The following is an 18,885-nucleotide window of genomic DNA, read 5'->3' as shown; positions in this document are numbered from 1 at the left end:
GCGCATGGTGGCAGTATAACGTGATATCCAGACTCGTAGGTAGTTCTCCATAATGGTTTGAATGAATGGGTGTATGTGAGACAGCCTTTGAGTGCTCAAATGATCCGGGTCATGTATGTATTCTCATGCATTGTGATATTGTGGAAAGGAAGATGTCTGGTAGGAAACACAATAGTGAGACCCTGCTCTGTAAATACTGCCCAGGAAACATTGTGACAGGTTACCAGCCCGGCTATAGGGAATTGTTCCTCTCTGTGTCAGAAACGGAGCGGGTTGTTTATTCTAAAAACACAGCAAAGGCCGCTTAAATTAGGAACATGCTGACATTGTAACCTTGTTGGGGGGGAACGAAGTATGCCAGTGAATTAATGTGGCCTGTATTGAGAGAGAAATTTCCTCTGAACGTTTTAAGTTTGTTGAGGAAATAATATTGTATATATCTTCAGAAACTGCCGGCCACTGAATTGAAAACATATGCTGATATTTGAATCAACCTATATTTGATAGCATCTGTTACTGTTACAATTAGGACTGTCGATTGATTGTGTGAATTTGGTGCGATTAATTATGGGAAAATAACATGTTATAATTATTAATGCTTTCACCTCACCCCGTCCCGGCCCAGACCTGTACACCATTTTACATTGCATAGTTTAGTGAGGATTTGGTCAACGTTAGAAACATGTCAGAACATTTCAATGGACACTTGAAGACATCTGTGTAGTCCTCAAACAATAGACCCTCATTTGATCCATTATGAGGTCAGCAGACCTGTTGTTTCAGCCCAAATTTTCTGCTAGATTCATAAAATCTGATCCAGAGGTGACTTTTCTTACATGTAAATCTCTCTGGATAATTTGATGGGATCAGGAATGAGGGTCAGCACTACATTGTATTATTCACTGAAAGTTGCAGCCTCATATTGCTCAGCAGAGAGACTTAAAGGAATAGTTCACCCATCTTTTTTTGTGTAAATGGCAAGTTCTGTCATGAAACTTCTGTCATTGTCCTTAATGCAAGCTGATGATATTTACTGCGTTAACTTAGCACAAGCTGATTGGTTCATGTCGCATCTGCAGCCAATGAGCTTCCTGCTCAGCATTTAAATGGCTGGTTACCATTCACTATAGCAGTGCAGCGCGCTTTCAGAGTTTGTCTAGTCTCGCGTAGCCAAACCTTCAGACTGACGGCTGAAGGTCTGGAATTCATAGCAGCTTTTTTTGGCCAAGGCCCACCCATAAGGCCGTTTGACCGACATGTCAAACAACCAATTACAGTTTGTTTTGTTCAGCGTCACGTTTCGGGGCGTGGAAATGTCCCAACAACAACAGACCGGCGTGCAACAAGTCTCCACTAAGTGCCTCAAACAAAACTCCTGGACATCTCTTAAAGAGTCTATGCCGTGAACCTCGCATACTTTCTACGTTTAGCTGATCTTGATAAATGCTCATTGTCACTCATGTAAACACAACAGTTTTTCTTCCGCAATCACACGTCTGCGCTTTGTTTCCCGGCGGACCGAAAATAAACGCGACACTCGCGCCCCCCGGAAATCCGATAAAATTCAACCAATCAGATGACGACTTCGACATTCCTGAAGTGTTTCCAGTTAAGTGTACCATATGCATCAGACGTTTAGCCAACGTTCCGTGGGCGTGACGTCTGAGGCTGAGACTAGAGTTTGTCTAAACCCTCCACCTTCCCCAGCTCCACCTGCATAGATCTACTATGGGGAATTGATAAATTTGTGCAGCACCAGTGTGTTTTACAGACTCACAGCAGCGTATCGGCGTATGTATTGGCAGTAGCAGCAGCAGTAGAGTAACAGATCTATACATTATACATTAACATTGTCATATCCGTTGCCATGCTAAAAATCTTCAGAGTTGTCATAATAATAATAAAAATCTTTACTGTCCCTTTTGATCAACTTTATGCATCCTTGCTGAATAAATTAATATACTGAATGAATTTGTTATAATACAAATAAGCATTGTGGATTTCATCTGTTGTTGCAATGAAAAAGTCTTATCAGACCAGACATTTTCATATAGCTTTATTTGACCTAAAGTTAAGAGTCAAACATGTTTATATAACTTTCAATGGCACCAGAGTTAGCCCATAAAGCATACTGAAAAATGAGAGGCATCTAAACAATCTGTGGTTTGTAATCAGCTCTTCAGCCTCAGTTTCTTTTGTGTTATTGGTCTGACGAAAGCTCATAGTCGTAAACAATGGGGCAACAAAACAAAAACATCATAAACACAGAGAGGCAGCGCTGCTCACGGTCACTCATGCGGCCACACTAGCGCTGGGGCAAACCGGAGGAAAACAATGATGGGAAAATCCAGTAGAAATAACCCAGCTGCTCACCACGGTCACCTTCCTGTTCTTCAATGCGGGTTACACAGCAGACAAACAATTAATGCTGCCATTAAGGCCTCAGTTCCACATCTGAACAATCCCAGCACAGCTATTTGGCAATCACACAAGCATTGTTGTTGCATTTTCATTCTTCAATAGCCTCGCTAATTAACAATTCGTTTTCTTAATTGAAATGTCATCATGCTTTCCCGCTATTGCATCCGAGTATTTACAAACAGTTTCTCTTTCCCTGGAACTAAGGCCAGTGTAGCCAAGCTTTGTTGCATCCATTATTATTATTATTTTTTTATATAGACCTATATCTACATATACCTTTACATATACACATCTTTAGATATGGCTCGAGTCTCTCCTTCAGTCAGTGTAAAGGACCGTTCACACCAAGAACCTTAACTATAAAAATAACTAGGCTATAACAATAACTTTATTAGCGGCTGCACCAACACAGATAATGTTGTATTTATTACGCAGGCATCGTTCTCATAGTTATCGTTCACAACAAGGACGATAACTATAACCATATAGGCTAGTTCTAAAAATAATTCTAAATATAAAAGAATAGCAGAGTCCACACCACAACTATAATGGCCCGTTCACACCAAGATCTATAAAAATAACTATTAGCGTCCATTCTAACACACAATATTGTTATGTTTATTACAAGCTTTGTCTGCTGCTTTAAATGCTCGAGCTTAAAGCATGAATTATTCTGATTGGCTGTCAATGTTTTTAATCGTTAGTCAGCTGGGAAAAAATCGTTCTGAAAGTGATTCCAACTATTGTTCCTGTTATCGTTATAGTTGTGGTGTGGACTCTGCTATTATTTTATGTTTAGAACGATTTTTAGATATCTTCATCGTTATAGTTATTGTCCATGGTGTGATTAGGCCTTTATGGCACAGAGAAACAATATCATTGGAATCACTTTCAGAACGATTTTTTTTTCAGCTGATGAACGATAAAATAATTGACAGCCAATCAGAATCCATCCTGCTTTAAAGAGCTCGAGCTCATTCTTGGTGTGAAATTATCGTTTATTTTGTCGCTCATTTTATTTTAATGTTTAAATGTGAGACAAATTTATTGTTATTTAAATAACTTTGTGAGACAAATTTACCTTTTTTTAAAAATATCGTTAAAGGATAATTCCGGTATTTAACACCGTGAGTCTATATTGTAGTTTGTTTTGGATGAACAAGAGTGGTGGACAACATTTTTTTGACAATGGTTCCTCTCTCGAGTTTTTGACTATAATAGAATTGGCCATGGACCCATTTAACATTGGAGTCAATGGGCATGTCCGAAAATGTCATTAAAACAGCCAATAATGTTCGTTTACAAAATTGTTAAACTCACCGAGTGGTTAGTGGTGTTCGTTGATGATTATAAACAATATATCGTCGCAATATATGATTCCAATCCGTTTATTTTGCTATAGTGGAACTATTTTTTCAGACACTTCACAACCGTGTAACTTCCGCTCAATATTTGAATCTGAAGCGTTAGCACCATAGATATTATATATGATGTCTATGGTTAGCACACTCCCGACCACTTGATGGCGATAACCGATGTTTATGTCTCGCGGGACACTCACGGTCACAGTCGAGTTCAACTTCATATTGCACTGGTCAGTGGTCACTTCTTTCAATATGGTTAGAATTTGTGCGGTCAAAAACTGCGGTAAAGAGCTCTGCTCGCTAGCCTTATGAGAAACGGAACCGAGCAAAAAGACTACATCGACCAAATGTAAACAGCCCCCTTTCCGTTTCCGTTAGCGCATTTATATTAACGAGCACTCAGTCCTTCAACAGAATTCAATGGGATTTTACAAAATGACGAATAAAACACGACAGAAACTGTATTTCGCAACACTTTTTGTTTCTGGAACATCAACTAACATCACTAATCACTCGCTGAGTTGCACCGTTTTGAAAACTAATGTTAAGGGTTGTTTTAATGACATTTTCGGACATGCCCATTGACTCCAATGTTAAATGGGTCCATGGCCAATTCTTTTATAGTCAAAAACTCGAGAGAGGAACCATTGTCAAAAAAATGTTGTCCACCACTCTTGTTCATCCAAAACAAACTACAATATAGACTCACGGTGTTAAATACCGGAATTATTCTTTAATGTTGCACCTACAAGTGAAAAGTCTGATAACTTTTCAGACTTTTGTCTGATAACTCTGATAAAATAATATTTGTGTAAACACTTTACAGAATAAAATCCAGCATCTTGTATAGGACATTATGTAACCTGGTAGCAGTGAAGATTACATAAGCACCACACAAAACATATGGATTTGTGCCAGTTGCAGTGACGCTGAAGCACCTGATTTGAAGTGCTCCAAGAAACACAACGCACCACAGGATGGGCATGGAAGCTTTCTGAACGCTTCCTCCAATGGACAGCAACAACTGAGGCTCACAATAACTTTGCTTGGGAAACTGGCATCTCAGGAACGTTTGTGTTAAGCGTCCATACAATAGCTCATTAAAGGTGCTCGAGCGGCTTGCACCACCTCGGTAAAGATGCCCGGTACATTGCAGGAAACGTTGATTGTTCAGTACAAGCTGTTTCTTTGTTTCTCTTCTCACGACGAACAATTGAAGCAAGATGGGTGGGGGTTAAGGCAAAGGTTTCTTTCTGTTCACGTAAAACCCAATTCAAACTGAAAGCTGGCAATGAATATTTCTAGAAACACTAGTTCAGAAATGTAAGCGCAGGAAAGTGGAAAGTAATATAAATATTTAAATAATAATAACAAATATTATAAAAAATATTTTTTTCAAGTGCAATATGGCTTTTGGATAGTTAAACCCTGCCAGAAAAATATATGTTTGATCAATTTTAAGTTTAATTTGATAGAAAAAATTTATACAATTGTGTTTATACATTTAATGTAAGTACAAACATCAAAAGTAGGTCTATATAATCAAGACATGCTTTTAGCATTTTATTTAATTTTCAAATTTGTAAGAAAACTAAAGAAATGTAATAGGCAGCATCCCATTTCCAGGAAATCAAAAATGACGAGGTTTCTCCCTACAGAAACCTCGGTCTTAAAAAATGTCGATTGATCTCAAAATTGATAGGGAAAATGGCTCAGGAAATTTGAAGGAAACAGTGAGTCAGATGAGTTGAATGTTCCCCACTGTGAGGGACCAGACAGAACCAGTTTGCTCAGGGGGCACAAATGAGTAAAGCGATGGTCATACTTGTGCACTGACTGCAAACACTGCTTTATAGGAAGTACTTGAGTCACAATTCCTTCAGAAATTACCATGATAAATGATTAATGTACAAGATAGAATCAGACTTCCTGGTGATAATGGACCTGGATATAAACTTCATTACTGGACTTGAGGAACACATTGTATAATTCATTAAAATAGCAGGTTTATAAACTAGCAAATCATGAAAGATGGGTGGGGTATTTTAAGTACTTTATGACTCTTAAAGTTTGGCATTTGATTATTCCAATGTGCAATTTTGAATATAAACAAAACTCCCATTGGCATAAATCACCTTGAAGCTTGCACATTTCACAAGCTCATTGTTTAACCGTTTACTCGTTACATTCTCCATTAACAATACTTTAGGCTACAAAAATTAAATAGTCTACGTTCACTCAGTTTACTTTCACACTGCTTAATACGTGTTTTCTCATACAATTGTGTGTTACGTCCGAGCATGTGTGTGCTTGCTATTGCTAGCCTGTCCGAAATTACCTTTACTTTGTCAACATTATCAATGAATAGAACAGGTTGAAAATCACAGGTTGATCTTCAAACACTTACAATTTTTATGTAGCCCATGATATTTTGATGGCTTGATAACTATGTAAATATGTGTTTTTATTTCCACCTGTTTAAGGTATTATATAAAATTATAATAAATTAAATTAAAAGTAATTAAGAATAAGCAATAGCGCCATCACAACCAATAATGATAATTTTTTAATAAAGTCAAATATTCCGTTCAAGCGATGACTAAACCCTGACAACAGTTTAGAAAGCTTGTGAGAAATGAATAATATGAAAACGAATGGTTGGTTGTATAGTTGGATGCAGTATCACACTAGAACAATAGTCTTGAGGGAAATAATAAGACAGGACAGGATTTCCGCACTATACAACTCCATCCTTCCCCAGCCCTCGGGACAGCATGCTCACCTCAGCCACCGTTCGTCATCCACGGGCCCACTCAGCTGTGGCCGCTGCCAGAGGACAAGGTCTTGATGCTTTGTTTCTGTGCTCACGTCCTGACTGATGTTACTGATGAGGCCCATTAGATACGTGTTTAAACCCGAACACCTGGCCTGAGCTCAGACGAGAGGAAACATCTGGAGAAAACATGCACATCAGCGTTTCTTGTGCACTTCTGGTGCTAGGTGTCTGTCTGGACAGTACTCACGATTCTTGCTAAAAGTGATAAAACACATCGCCTCCTTGGAATGCTGGGACATCCGTGGCTATCCGTGGCTAGTGCACGAGCTGAGATCTGCGTGATTAACGCAGCGTTGTTTGTGTTCTTTTTCATTATACTTCCATTGTGGATGAGCCCGGGGCTGATTGTTCTCCGGAAATTACGCCAGTTATTAGCTGACCCTGTTTTAATGTGTGTTCTGATTAAACGTGTACATGTTGCATTTTTAAGAGAATAAAAACATCAACAGGAAGTTGATTTGGAATGACAGGATCTATCTATCTATCTATCTATCTATCTATCTATCTATCTATCTATCTATCTATCTATCTATCTATCTATCTATCCATCTCTGTTGTTCTATATATCTATCTATCTCTGTTGTTCTATCTATATATCTATTTATCTCTGTTGTTCTATCTATCTATTTATCTATATATATATATATATATATATAGCTATATATATATATCTGTTGTTGTTCTATATATCTTTGTTGTTCTATCTATCTATCTCTGTTGTTCTATATATCTATCTATCGATCTATCTCTGTTGTTCTATCTATCTATCTATCTATCTATCTATCTATCTATCTATCTATCTATCTCTGTTGTTCTATATATCTATCTATCTCTGTTGTTCTATCTATATATCTATTTATCTCTGTTGTTCTATCTATCTATTTATCTATCTATCTATATATATATATATATATATATATATATATATCTGTTGTTGTTCTATATATCTCTGTTGTTCTATCTATCTATCTATCGATCTATCTCTGTTGTTCTATCTAGGCCTATCTATCTATCTCTATTGATCTATCTATCTATCTATCTATCTATCTATCTATCTATCTATCTATCTATCTATCTATCTATCTATCTATCTATCTATCTTGTTCTATAATTCTAATCTATCCCTCTGTCTGTCTGTCTTTATATCTATCTATGTTTTTCCGTAGAACAAACGTTTTAAAAGTTTTTTTTTTAAACCCAGGATGAACAGTAATGTATGCATTCTGGTCTGATTGTACATTTCCATTGCTCTGTTAACCCCCACTTTTCCTTCCGAATGGTAATTTTCTTATCAGATTCCTCCCTATCAAAGTAGGTCACGACTCACGAGGAATGGCTGTTCTTACGCTTTGCACAGATGCCACACTAAGCAAGGAGACTTCGGTGGTTGCAATCTGAGTTCCTGTGGGGTATATTTAGTCAACGTTAGCGTTTTGGTGTGGTCTATCTTGTGATCATCAGGCTACATTTACTTTAAAGTAAACCCATTAAGTAAAAAACTTGAATCACTCAATGATCATCTGTCGCTGTCATCAAGCAATTACTGGCATCCTGTTAACATGTTTTTTTTTTTGTGTTTTTTCAAACAATGCAAAATGCAGTTCACAGGACAGTGTTGGCAACAGAAACACTAAAACAGCAAGGAGGTTTTAGACAAAAGCTGCCAAAACAGAATAAATACTCCATTTGTTTTAAATATAATTTTTATTTAAAAAACCAACATAACAGATGATGATGTACAGGCTGTTTTTACACAGACCCTCCTGAAGAACAACTGTCTGAATGAGTTTTTCCTGCTTCAGTCTCACTCACTCAGTCAGAAGTGGCACTGAATGTGTTGCTCAAAAATGTACTGCACTTTGGAAAAGCAGCTGCCTTACCGGTAGTAGGCTACACTTTTCTTTTCGTTTTGGATCCAGCAACCTGATTACAGTAAATGTCACGAGCTTTACGCCTCTTTGACAGGCGTTCACTCCAGTAAAACATCTGGACATAGGAAATTATCACTTCTGGGAAAGCAGCTGTGTGTGAGAAAGCAGAAACTGAAATCTAATAGCAAGTTATATTAAATGAAAAAAATCTTCATTTGAAAAAGAATAAATAATAATAATAATACATTTGTATACATGCAAAAATAAAAATTATAAATTGTCTTTACACTTTCCTTTCTTCATTCTGAAATCATTGGTTCTGATGATTCAGAAGATCACTGTTTGGCTCTTGGGTCTTTTGGTATCTAAGCTGGTACGGTAGGCGTCTTCCGTCATTTTCTCTGCAGCTGCATGTTCACAATCACAAATATGAGACAGTTCACCCCTCTTCCTGTTTTTCCAGCGCCACTCCTCAGCATGTTTTAGGAGAGGAAGTAACAAATCTAAGCATACATTATGACTGTACACATGACACACTGGGCTGCACGTAGATGAACCCGTATCACGCAAGGTGAAAGACATTAAAAGGATTTCCATCACTCTAAAAAATGCTGGGTTTTTCAACGGTCAAATTTTTAAACCCAACGGTTGAGTTTATCCATATTTGACCCAAACATTGAAACAACCCAGCAAATTTTAGATTGACGTATAGTTTTTTTTTCCCATGTTTTTCAGATTGCTATAAAAAAAGTTGTAAAAATGGCATGTTTTTGTCATGTCGTATAAATTTCAAACAATCAGATTTTTGTTTAAACTGTGTAAACATTTGTCAAAATTTTGGTTTTAATCCAAAATTGCATAATTCTCTAGGCTACTATATAGTAGGCGAAAAACATTATGTGACAAAAGAAGTATCTTCAAATTGATAGTAGGCTAGTACTCATAAAAGAGTAGGCAAAAAGTACCCGGGTTACTATTTCCGGTGGGATTCTGAAGTGGAACTGGTGGATTTCCGCGGGAAATTCAAGCATGTCTTTGCGTCACATCTGCACACAAGAAGGTGTCTCGGCTAGTAGGCTATGTTGCCTGCGAGGATGTTGGAGGTGGAGATTTATAGCCTTTTCTCACAGCACTTGATTAAATTAAACTCATCAATTTGATGGCGGATCCAGAAAGGTTCAAACGCCAATCACCAGTGACAACTGGAGATTCACCCGTTGCAAAAGACTTCGGACTTTGGACTGGCTACAGAAAAAAAGACACTGCAACCAGGCCCATGTGAAAACAAGGATAAATATTGGAAGGGCATTAAATGTAGTCATGCAATGTTGATGTTGTTAACATTAGTAATTTGAGAACAAAGTATAATGTGCATGGTTTGACGTGATAGATTTAATCAGCGCGATAACTGCAATGCTTTTCCCCCCTTATTGGTCAGAACAAAAGTGGATGTTACTTGTTCAGATGACATTTTTCAGTGAAAATTCTTATGCTCATGCTGGTCATATACTTCCAAAAAAGAAGAATCTGTGATTCTAAATGCCAGTCTCCACACCGGCGCGGTGACTGACAGCCGCACATTCTCCTCAAAACATTGGATTCGCAGAGGCACAATTAACCCACTTAAAGTTGATAATTCCGCGAATAACTGCAATTCCAGCTTTCGAACAGAGATAGCGACAAAGAGGAAAAACTACAGACTACAGCTTTAACCTTAAAATAGTCTTGTGTGCATGTTTTAAATCATTTTAAGAGTGTGCATTTGAAGTGAATGAGAAAGGCGGCTAGATAAGGCTGGCAAATGGATGCAAAGATGGTCCAATTGGTTGTTAGGGAGTTCTAGCTGCTTTCTAATGTGTTCTGATTCGTGACTCTGTTTATGCTATTTTGGCTGGTTGTGCTGCGTTTTTATGTCTTTTCTAAGCGGACGAAAAAGTTGATTAAGACTTGTTGACCGCAGTTGTTACTTCGCCAAACGATCATTGAGTTATCAAATTAAAAGAACTTCAGTGAACAACGTCAGAACACCCCGGATAAAATGAGAAAAGTTTCGCACAAATTATTGTATTTAGCTAGTAGGCTATGTGCTGAAGCGACCGAGATTTGGTGCATTTAAGCAAGCACACACACACACACACACGGTAGTACCAGGCACACGTGCCCCCTTAAATATTTCTTCCTAAAGAATACCAGGAAGACAAGGAAATCACACTTCCAGTTTATCTCTGCTTCTGTCACTTTTTAAAAATGATATAGGGTGGTGCGTTCCCCGAAAGCATGCCAAATATGGTCTCACTCTCAAGTTCCTGATAACCAGCATTGTTCAACGAGTCGGTGTTTCCCGAAACCACACAGTTCCAAGGATTCGCAAGCAGAATCGCAAAGTTGTGTTGTTGGGAGGCACGACAGCTCTCGAGCTGTGGATAGAAAGCAGTAGCCTATCTTGTTTCCATGACATGTGGGCTCAAAAAATCCGTATCTTGAGCAAAATAAGCAAGGTGACATTCAGTAGGCTACAATATATCTTTTATTTAGAATACAAATGTCATTTACAAGTTTGTCAAGCGATTGCGCATGTGCGAACGCGTGCTCTATTAATAAATGAGAAATAGTACTCAGGTGCCACGACCGTAATTTATACCATAACATCATTATTTCGATCTCAAACAGATTCATTAAAAAAAGTTATTAGGCTACTCCACCACGTGTGTGACATTAACCAGCGTGGTTAAACAACCACTGTGCGACCATATGGTTTCGGGAAACAGCCGTGTCTAGCAAGTTGATTTCTTCAACAATATGCATCGTACTATGGTAGTGAAGCAGCGAGTTACGTCCTGTATAAAAACAGGTTAAGTCTTTTTACGGGAATTCGGGAAACGCACCCCAGAATTGTAATGAAGTTGAGCGAGCGTTATCCAGTTTTGTCCAGCTCCTCTCACAGTCACTTCTGATTGGCTGTTGAGAGACGCGCTGCGCTCTGATTGGCTGGAGCTGCTCCTCTTTGTTGTGAGTGCACTATAACAGCATCCTCCCTGAATACCAGAGCAGAAAAACTCCCTGTGCATCTCATCCTGCAACACTGCCAAGCGATGTAGAGATACTTCTGCTCAAAACACCTGCTTTGGATTCAAGGGGGAATCTAGACTTCACCAGACTTTCTAAACTAAGAGAAGGAGCGTCAAAAACAACTTTGCAAAGATGATTTCTGCATGTCTGGAGATGATTGGACTTTGCTTGAGTGTCGTCGGGACTCTTTTGGTGATGGTGGCTTGCGGGTTGCCCATGTGGAAAGTGTCCGCCTTCATCGAGGGCAACATTTTGGTGGCGCAAACCATCTGGGACGGGCTGTGGATGTCCTGTGTGGTTCAAAGCACAGGTCAGATGCAGTGTAAAATGCACGACTCTGTCCTGGCGCTGACCACTGACCTCCAGACTGCTCGGGCTCTGACGATCATCTCCGCTGTCTTGGGCGTCCTGGCTCTGATGATAACCATCGCCGGCGCTCAGTGCACCAACTGCATCAGTAAAGTGTCCATCAAAGCCAAAGTAGTCCACGTCGGAGGGGTGACATACATCATCGCGGGCTTGTTTGTGTTGGTGCCTCTGTGCTGGATGGCCAATAACATCATCTCAGAATTCTACGACCCTCATGTCCCTTATTCAAAGAAGAGAGAAATTGGAGCTGCGCTTTACATCGGATGGGCAGCATCTGCCATGCTTCTGTTCGGAGGAGCAATTCTGTGTTTCTCCCGTCCACAAGAAGAAAAAAACTTGTATCCCCCCAAATATGTACCTCCACCCACAAAAAGCACATCTATCAACGGGGACTATGATAAACGAAACTACGTGTGATCACCTCAACCATTAGCCATGGACTAGTGGCTCTGTGCATATGGACTTTCAAGGCTAAATCTGTTTAAAAATTTGGTTTGTTCACTAAAAAATAACCATTATTTTAAATGAACGTGTAGAGTGAGAAATTATTTTTTTAAGTACAAATATTCCATATTAAAGCTGCATGTCATGATACAAATAAATGTTGATTAAAATAGCTGCAGGACACTGTCAACAACCATTTACATGCAACAGGTCTTGTAACAAACCAGATGCAAACATTCAGATAATGGACTAACAGAATGTAGACATATTTGAGTATGTTTTTCTGTCATTTGCTGTTAACAGTATGTCATGGTAATAATGAATTAGATATACACGGGTATTTTTGTGTTTGTTAATGATATTGGGGTCAACGGCCATCAATGTGGTTGGGGGGGGGGGGGGGTAGTGTTGAAGGGGGGGTCTATATTTCTTGTTTTTGTTCTACTTTACGATACTGCACTAATTAGACACGGCCTGTGCTTCAATAAGACACTGAATAATGCCTATTGTTCTGCTACACAAGACTGTTTTGATCATCTAAACCTCCTGAGTGAATATGCTCTGATTCACTGAAAAAAGGTTTCATACAATTATGTACAAAGTAATAAATAAATAAAATGTGTTAATAATGTGCCATGTTGCATAATTTTGCTGGTACATAAATGATGCATGCTTCATATCTTTGAAGTGTCTGGAGTGTACACTTTAATAAAATAACTGTGGAAATAGCAATGTCATTTTGTTTAGGGATTTTTTGTTTCTGATTTTTAAATACAGTTACATTTAATAAGTATAAGGTACAGGGGCCCTAAAGGGACATGGTGATTGATTTCAATGCCTTTGCCAAAATCTTTGTGTTCCCCTGAGAAACTTTGCATTCACTCCCAAAATGTTTGCATTTCTCTGAGAAACTTTGCGTTCGCTCCTTAAATGTTTGCTTTCACTCCGAAAAACTTTGCGTTCGCTCCGAGAAACTTTGCGTTCGCTCCCTAAATGTTTGCGTTCCTCCAAAAATCTTTGCGTTCGCCCCGAGAAACTTTGCGTTCGCTCTGAGAAACTTTGCGTTCGCTCCCTAAATGTTTGCGTTCCTTCTAAAAAATCTTTGCGTTCGCTCTGAGAAACTTTGTGTTCGCTCCCTAAATGTTTGCGTTCCTATAAAAATCTTTGCGTTCGCTCCCTAAATGTTTGCATTTGCTCCGATAAACTTTGCGTTCACTCCTTAAATGTTCACGTTCGCTCCAAAAAACTTTGCGTTCGCTCCGAGAAACTTTGCGTTCGCTCCGAGAAACTTTGCGTTCGCTCCCTAAATGTTTGCGTTCCTCCAAAAATCTTTGCGTTCGCCCCGAGAAACTTTGCGTTCGCTCTGAGAAACTTTGCGTTCGCTCCCTAAATGTTTGCGTTCCTTCTAAAAAATCTTTGCGTTCGCTCTGAGAAACTTTGTGTTCGCTCCCTAAATGTTTGCGTTCCTATAAAAATCTTTGCGTTCGCTCCCTAAATGTTTGCATTTGCTCCGATAAACTTTGCTTTCACTCCTTAAATGTTCACGTTCGCTCCAAAAAACTTTGCGTTCGCTCCGAGAAACTTTGCGTTCGCTCCGAGAAACTTTGCGTTCGCTCCCTAAATGTTTGCGTTCGCTCCGATAAACTTTGCGTTCGCTCCCTAAATGTTTGCGTTCCTACGAGAAACTTTGCGTTCCCTCCCTAAATGTTTGCGTTCGCTCCGAGATACTTTGCATACGCTCCCTAAATGTTTGCGGTCCTCTGAGAAATTTTGCGTTTGCTCCCTAAATGTTTGCGTTAGCGCCCTAAATGTTTGCGTTCCTCTGAGAAACTTTGCATTCGCTCCATAAATGTTTGCGTTCGCTCCGAAAAAACTTTGCGTTCGCTTTCTAAATGTTTGCGTTTGCTCACTTCATTTTTCCGTTAGCTCCCTACATGTTTGCGTTCCTCTGAGAAACTTTGCATTCACTCCCTAAATCACTGGTCTTCAATCCAGCTCCTGGAGGGCCACTGTCCTGCAGAGTTTAGTTCCGACCTTCAGCACACCTGCCTTTGTATTTTCAAGCGATCCTGAAGAGATCAGGTGTGTTTGATTAGGGTTGGAACTAAACTCTGCAGGACAGTGGCCCTCAGGAGCAGGATTGAAGACCAGTGCCCTAAATGTAAACGAACACAAAACATTTACAAGTTAATGCAAAAGCATTGAATTCACCATGTCCCTTAGGGGCTCCGTACTACGTAAAAATATCATAACATTTATTCCTTTTGTGAATGTTTTGCTTTGAATAATGTGCTTTTGACCACATATTCTGTCCAAAGAAACATCTGGAACATGTGCCAGTGCATGAAAGCAGTTTCAAAATCCTTAAACTGTGTCCCATGTCATGAATAATTTACCTAGAACCAAGAGTAAAAACTATAAGTAGGGAATTTGCTGCAGAGGAATATTTGCTGTTACAATAAAAACTTCAGATAATTTGTAGTAATAAAATTGTATATTATTATTTATTTTAAAATGCATAACAAATACATCCAATTCATTATGTACAATCAGATATGCATTTCAATTCCCAGTTAAATCAGCAAAGTTCTTTAGGTCAAACTCAAGTTAGTCCTCATGTCTGGTGCTCTGGTTGGGAGGCACGACAGCTCTCGAGCTGTGGATAGAAAGCAGTAGCCTATCTTGTTTCCATGACATGTGGGCTCAAAAAATCCGTATCTTGAGCAAAATAAGCAAGCTGACATTCAGTAGGCTACAATATATCTTTTATTTAGAATACAAATGTCATTTACAAGTTTGTCAAGCGATTGCGCATGTGCGAACGCGTGCTCTATTAATAAATGAGAAATAGTACTCAGGTGCCACGACCGTAATTTATACCATAACATCATTATTTCGATCTCAAACAGATTCATTAAAAAAAGTTATTAGGCTACTCCACCACGTGTGTGACATTATTAACCAGCGTGGTTAAACAACCACTGTGCGACCATATGGTTTCGGGAAACAGCCGTGTCTAGCTAGTTGATTTCTTCAACAATATGCATCGTACTATGGTAGTGAAGCAGCGAGTTACGTCCTGTATAAAAACAGGTTACGTAATTGTACGGGAACTCGGGAAACGCACCCCAGAATTGTAATGAAGTTGAGCGTTATCCAGTTTTGTCCAGCTCCTCTCACAGTCACTTCTGATTGGCTGTTGTTGAGAGACGCGCTGCGCTCTGATTGGCTGGAGCTGCTCCTCTTTGTTGTGAGTGCACTATAACAGCATCCTCCCTGAATACCAGAGCAGAAAAACTCCCTGTGCATCTCATCCTGCAACTCTGCCAAGCGATGTAGAGATACTTCTGCTCAAAACACCTGCTTTGGATTCAAGGGGGAATCTAGACTTCACCAGACTTTCTAAACTAAGAGAAGGAGCGTCAAAAACAACTTTGCAAAGATGATTTCTGCATGTCTGAAGATGATTGGACTTTGCTTGAGTGTCGTCGGGACTCTTTTGGTGATGGTGGCTTGCGGGTTGCCCATGTGGAAAGTGTCCGCCTTCATCGAGGGCAACATTTTGGTGGCGCAAACCATCTGGGACGGGCTGTGGATGTCCTGTGTGGTTCAAAGCACAGGTCAGATGCAGTGTAAAATGCACGACTCTGTCCTGGCGCTGACCACTGACCTCCAGACTGCTCGGGCTCTGACGATCATCTCCGCTGTCTTGGGCGTCCTGGCTCTGATGATAACCATCGCCGGCGCTCAGTGCACCAACTGCATCAGTAAAGTGTCCATCAGAGCCAAAGTAGTCCACGTCGGAGGGGTGACATACATCATCGCGGGCTTGTTTGTGTTGGTGCCTCTGTGCTGGATGGCCAATAACATCATCTCAGAATTCTACGACCCTCATGTCCCTTATTCACAGAAGAGAGAAATTGGAGCTGCGCTTTACATCGGATGGGCAGCATCTGCCATGCTTCTGTTCGGAGGAGCAATTCTGTGTTTCTCCCGTCCACAAGAAGAAAAATCCTCGTATCCCCCTAAATATGTACCTCCACCCACAAAAAGCACATCTATCAACGGGGACTATGATAAACGAAACTACGTGTGATCACCTCAACCATTAGCCATGGACTAGTGGCTCTGTGCATATAGACTTTCAAGGCTGTAAATCTGTTTAGTATTTGGTTTGTTCACTAAAAATAACCATTCTTTTAAATGAACGTGCAGAGTGAGAAATAATTTTTTTAAGTACAAATATTCCATATTAAAGCTGCATGTCATGATACAAAGAAATGTTGATTAAAATAGCTGCAGGACACTGTCAACAACCATTTACATGCAACAGGTCTTGTAACAAACCAGATGCAAACATTCAGATAATGGACTAACAGAATGTAGACATATTTGAGTATGTTTTTCTGTCATTTGCTCTGTTAACAGTATGTCATGGTAATAATGAATTAGATATACACAGGTATTTTTGTGTTTGTTAATGATATTGGGGTCAACGGCCATCAATGTGGTTGGGGGGGGGGTCGTGTTGAAGGGGGGGTCTATATTTCTTGTTTTTGTTCTACTTTACGATACTGCACTAATTAGACACGGCCTGTGCTTCAATAAGACACTGAATAATGCCTATTGTTCTGCTACACAAGACTGTTTTGATCATCTAAACCTCCTGAGTGAATATGCTCTGATTCACTGAAAAAAGGTTTCATACAATTATGTACAAAGTAATAAATAAATAAAATGTGTTAATAATGTGCCATGTTGCATAATTTTGCTGGTACATAAATGATGCATGCTTCATATCTTTGAAGTGTCTGAAGTGTACACTTTAATAAAATAACTGTCGAAATAGCAATGTCATTTTGTTTAGGGATTTTTTGTTTCTGATTTTTAAATACAGTTACATTTAATAAGTATAAGGTACAGGGGCCCTAAAGGGACATGGTGATTGATTTCAATGCCTTTGCCAAAATCTTTGTGTTCCCCTGAGAAACTTTGCATTCACTCCCAAAATGTTTGCATTTCTCTGAGAAACTTTGCGTTCGCTCCTTAAATGTTTGCTTTCACTCCGAAAAACATTGCGTTCGCTCCGAGAAACTTTGCGTTCGCTCCCTAAATGTTTGCGTTCCTCCAAAAATCTTTGCGTTCGCCCCGAGAAACTTTGCGTTCGCTCTGAGAAACTTTGCGTTCGCTCCCTAAATGTTTGCGTTCCTTCTAAAAAATCTTTGCGTTCGCTCTGAGAAACTTTGTGTTCGCTCCCTAAATGTTTGCGTTCCTATAAAAATCTTTGCGTTCGCTCCCTAAATGTTTGCATTTGCTCCGATAAACTTTGCGTTCACTCCTTAAATGTTCACGTTCGCTCCAAAAAACTTTGCGTTCGCTCCGAGAAACTTTGCGTTCGCTCCGAGAAACTTTGCGTTCGCTCCCTAAATGTTTGCGTTCCTCCAAAAATCTTTGCGTTCGCCCCGAGAAACTTTGCGTTCGCTCTGAGAAACTTTGCGTTCGCTCCCTAAATGTTTGCGTTCCTTCTAAAAAATCTTTGCGTTCGCTCTGAGAAACTTTGTGTTCGCTCCCTAAATGTTTGCGTTCCTATAAAAATCTTTGCGTTCGCTCCCTAAATGTTTGCATTTGCTCCGATAAACTTTGCGTTCACTCCTTAAATGTTCACGTTCGCTCCAAAAAACTTTGCGTTCGCTCCGAGAAACTTTGCGTTCGCTCCGAGAAACTTTGCGTTCGCTCCGAGAAACTTTGCGTTCGCTCCCTAAATGTTTGCGTTCGCTCCGATAAACTTTGCGTTCGCTCCCTAAATGTTTGCGTTCCTACGAGAAACTTTGCGTTCCCTCCCTAAATGTTTGCGTTCGCTCCGAGATACTTTGCATACGCTCCCTAAATGTTTGCGGTCCTCTGAGAAATTTTGCGTTTGCTCCCTAAATGTTTGCGTTAGCGCCCTAAATGTTTGCGTTCCTCTGAGAAACTTTGCATTCGCTCCATAAATGTTTGCGTTCGCTCCGAAAAAACTTTGCGTTCGCTTTCTAAATGTTTGCGTTTGCTCACTTAATTTTTCCGTTCGCTCCCTACATGTTTGCGTTCCTCTGAGAAACTTTGCATTCACTCCCTAAATCACTGGTCTTCAAACCAGCTCCTGGAGGGCCACTGTCCTGCAGAGTTTAGTTCCGACCTTCAGCACACCTGCCTTTGTATTTTCAAGCGATCCTGAAGAGATCAGGTGTGTTTGATTAGGGTTGGAACTAAACTCTGCAGGACAGTGGCCCTCAGGAGCAGGATTGAAGACCAGTGCCCTAAATGTAAACGAACACAAAACATTTACAAGTTAATGCAAAAGCATTGAATTCACCATGTCCCTTAGGGGCTCCGTACTACGTAAAAATATCATAACATTTATTCCTTTTGTGAATGTTTTGCTTTGAATAATGTGCTTTTGACCACATATTCTGTCCAAAGAAACATCTGGAACATGTGCCAGTGCATGAAAGCAGTTTCAAAATCCTTAAAC

The 18,885-nt window shown here is 39.7% G+C and overlaps 2 protein-coding genes across 2 annotated transcripts; both read left to right on the top strand.

Moving 5' to 3' along the window:
* Positions 1 to 11,544: 11,544 nt before the first annotated feature.
* LOC306991684 (claudin-5-like) lies at positions 11,545 to 13,005 on the top strand. The gene has a single exon (XM_079599774.1). It carries the CDS (start codon positions 11,694 to 11,696, stop codon positions 12,345 to 12,347), a length of 654 nt encoding a protein of 217 aa, XP_079455900.1. The 5' UTR covers positions 11,545 to 11,693; the 3' UTR covers positions 12,348 to 13,005.
* Positions 13,006 to 15,657: 2,652 nt separating this feature from the next.
* On the top strand, positions 15,658 to 17,226 carry LOC306991675 (claudin-5-like). The gene has a single exon (XM_079599761.1). The coding sequence runs from the start codon at positions 15,817 to 15,819 to the stop codon at positions 16,468 to 16,470; it is 654 nt and encodes a 217-aa protein (XP_079455887.1). The 5' UTR covers positions 15,658 to 15,816; the 3' UTR covers positions 16,471 to 17,226.
* Positions 17,227 to 18,885: the final 1,659 nt, after the last annotated feature.

This window comes from Phoxinus phoxinus (assembly GCF_949152265.1).
Source record: "Phoxinus phoxinus genome assembly, chromosome: 23".
Taxonomy (NCBI): domain Eukaryota; kingdom Metazoa; phylum Chordata; class Actinopteri; order Cypriniformes; family Leuciscidae; genus Phoxinus; species Phoxinus phoxinus.
This window is presented reverse-complemented; position numbering and strand designations above follow the sequence as displayed.

Excerpts from the sequence above, each read along its gene's own strand:
- LOC306991684 (XM_079599774.1), top strand. The coding sequence starts at position 11,694 with ATGATTTCTGCATGTCTGGAGATGATTGGACTTTGCTTGAGTGTCGTC.
- LOC306991675 (XM_079599761.1), top strand. The coding sequence starts at position 15,817 with ATGATTTCTGCATGTCTGAAGATGATTGGACTTTGCTTGAGTGTCGTC.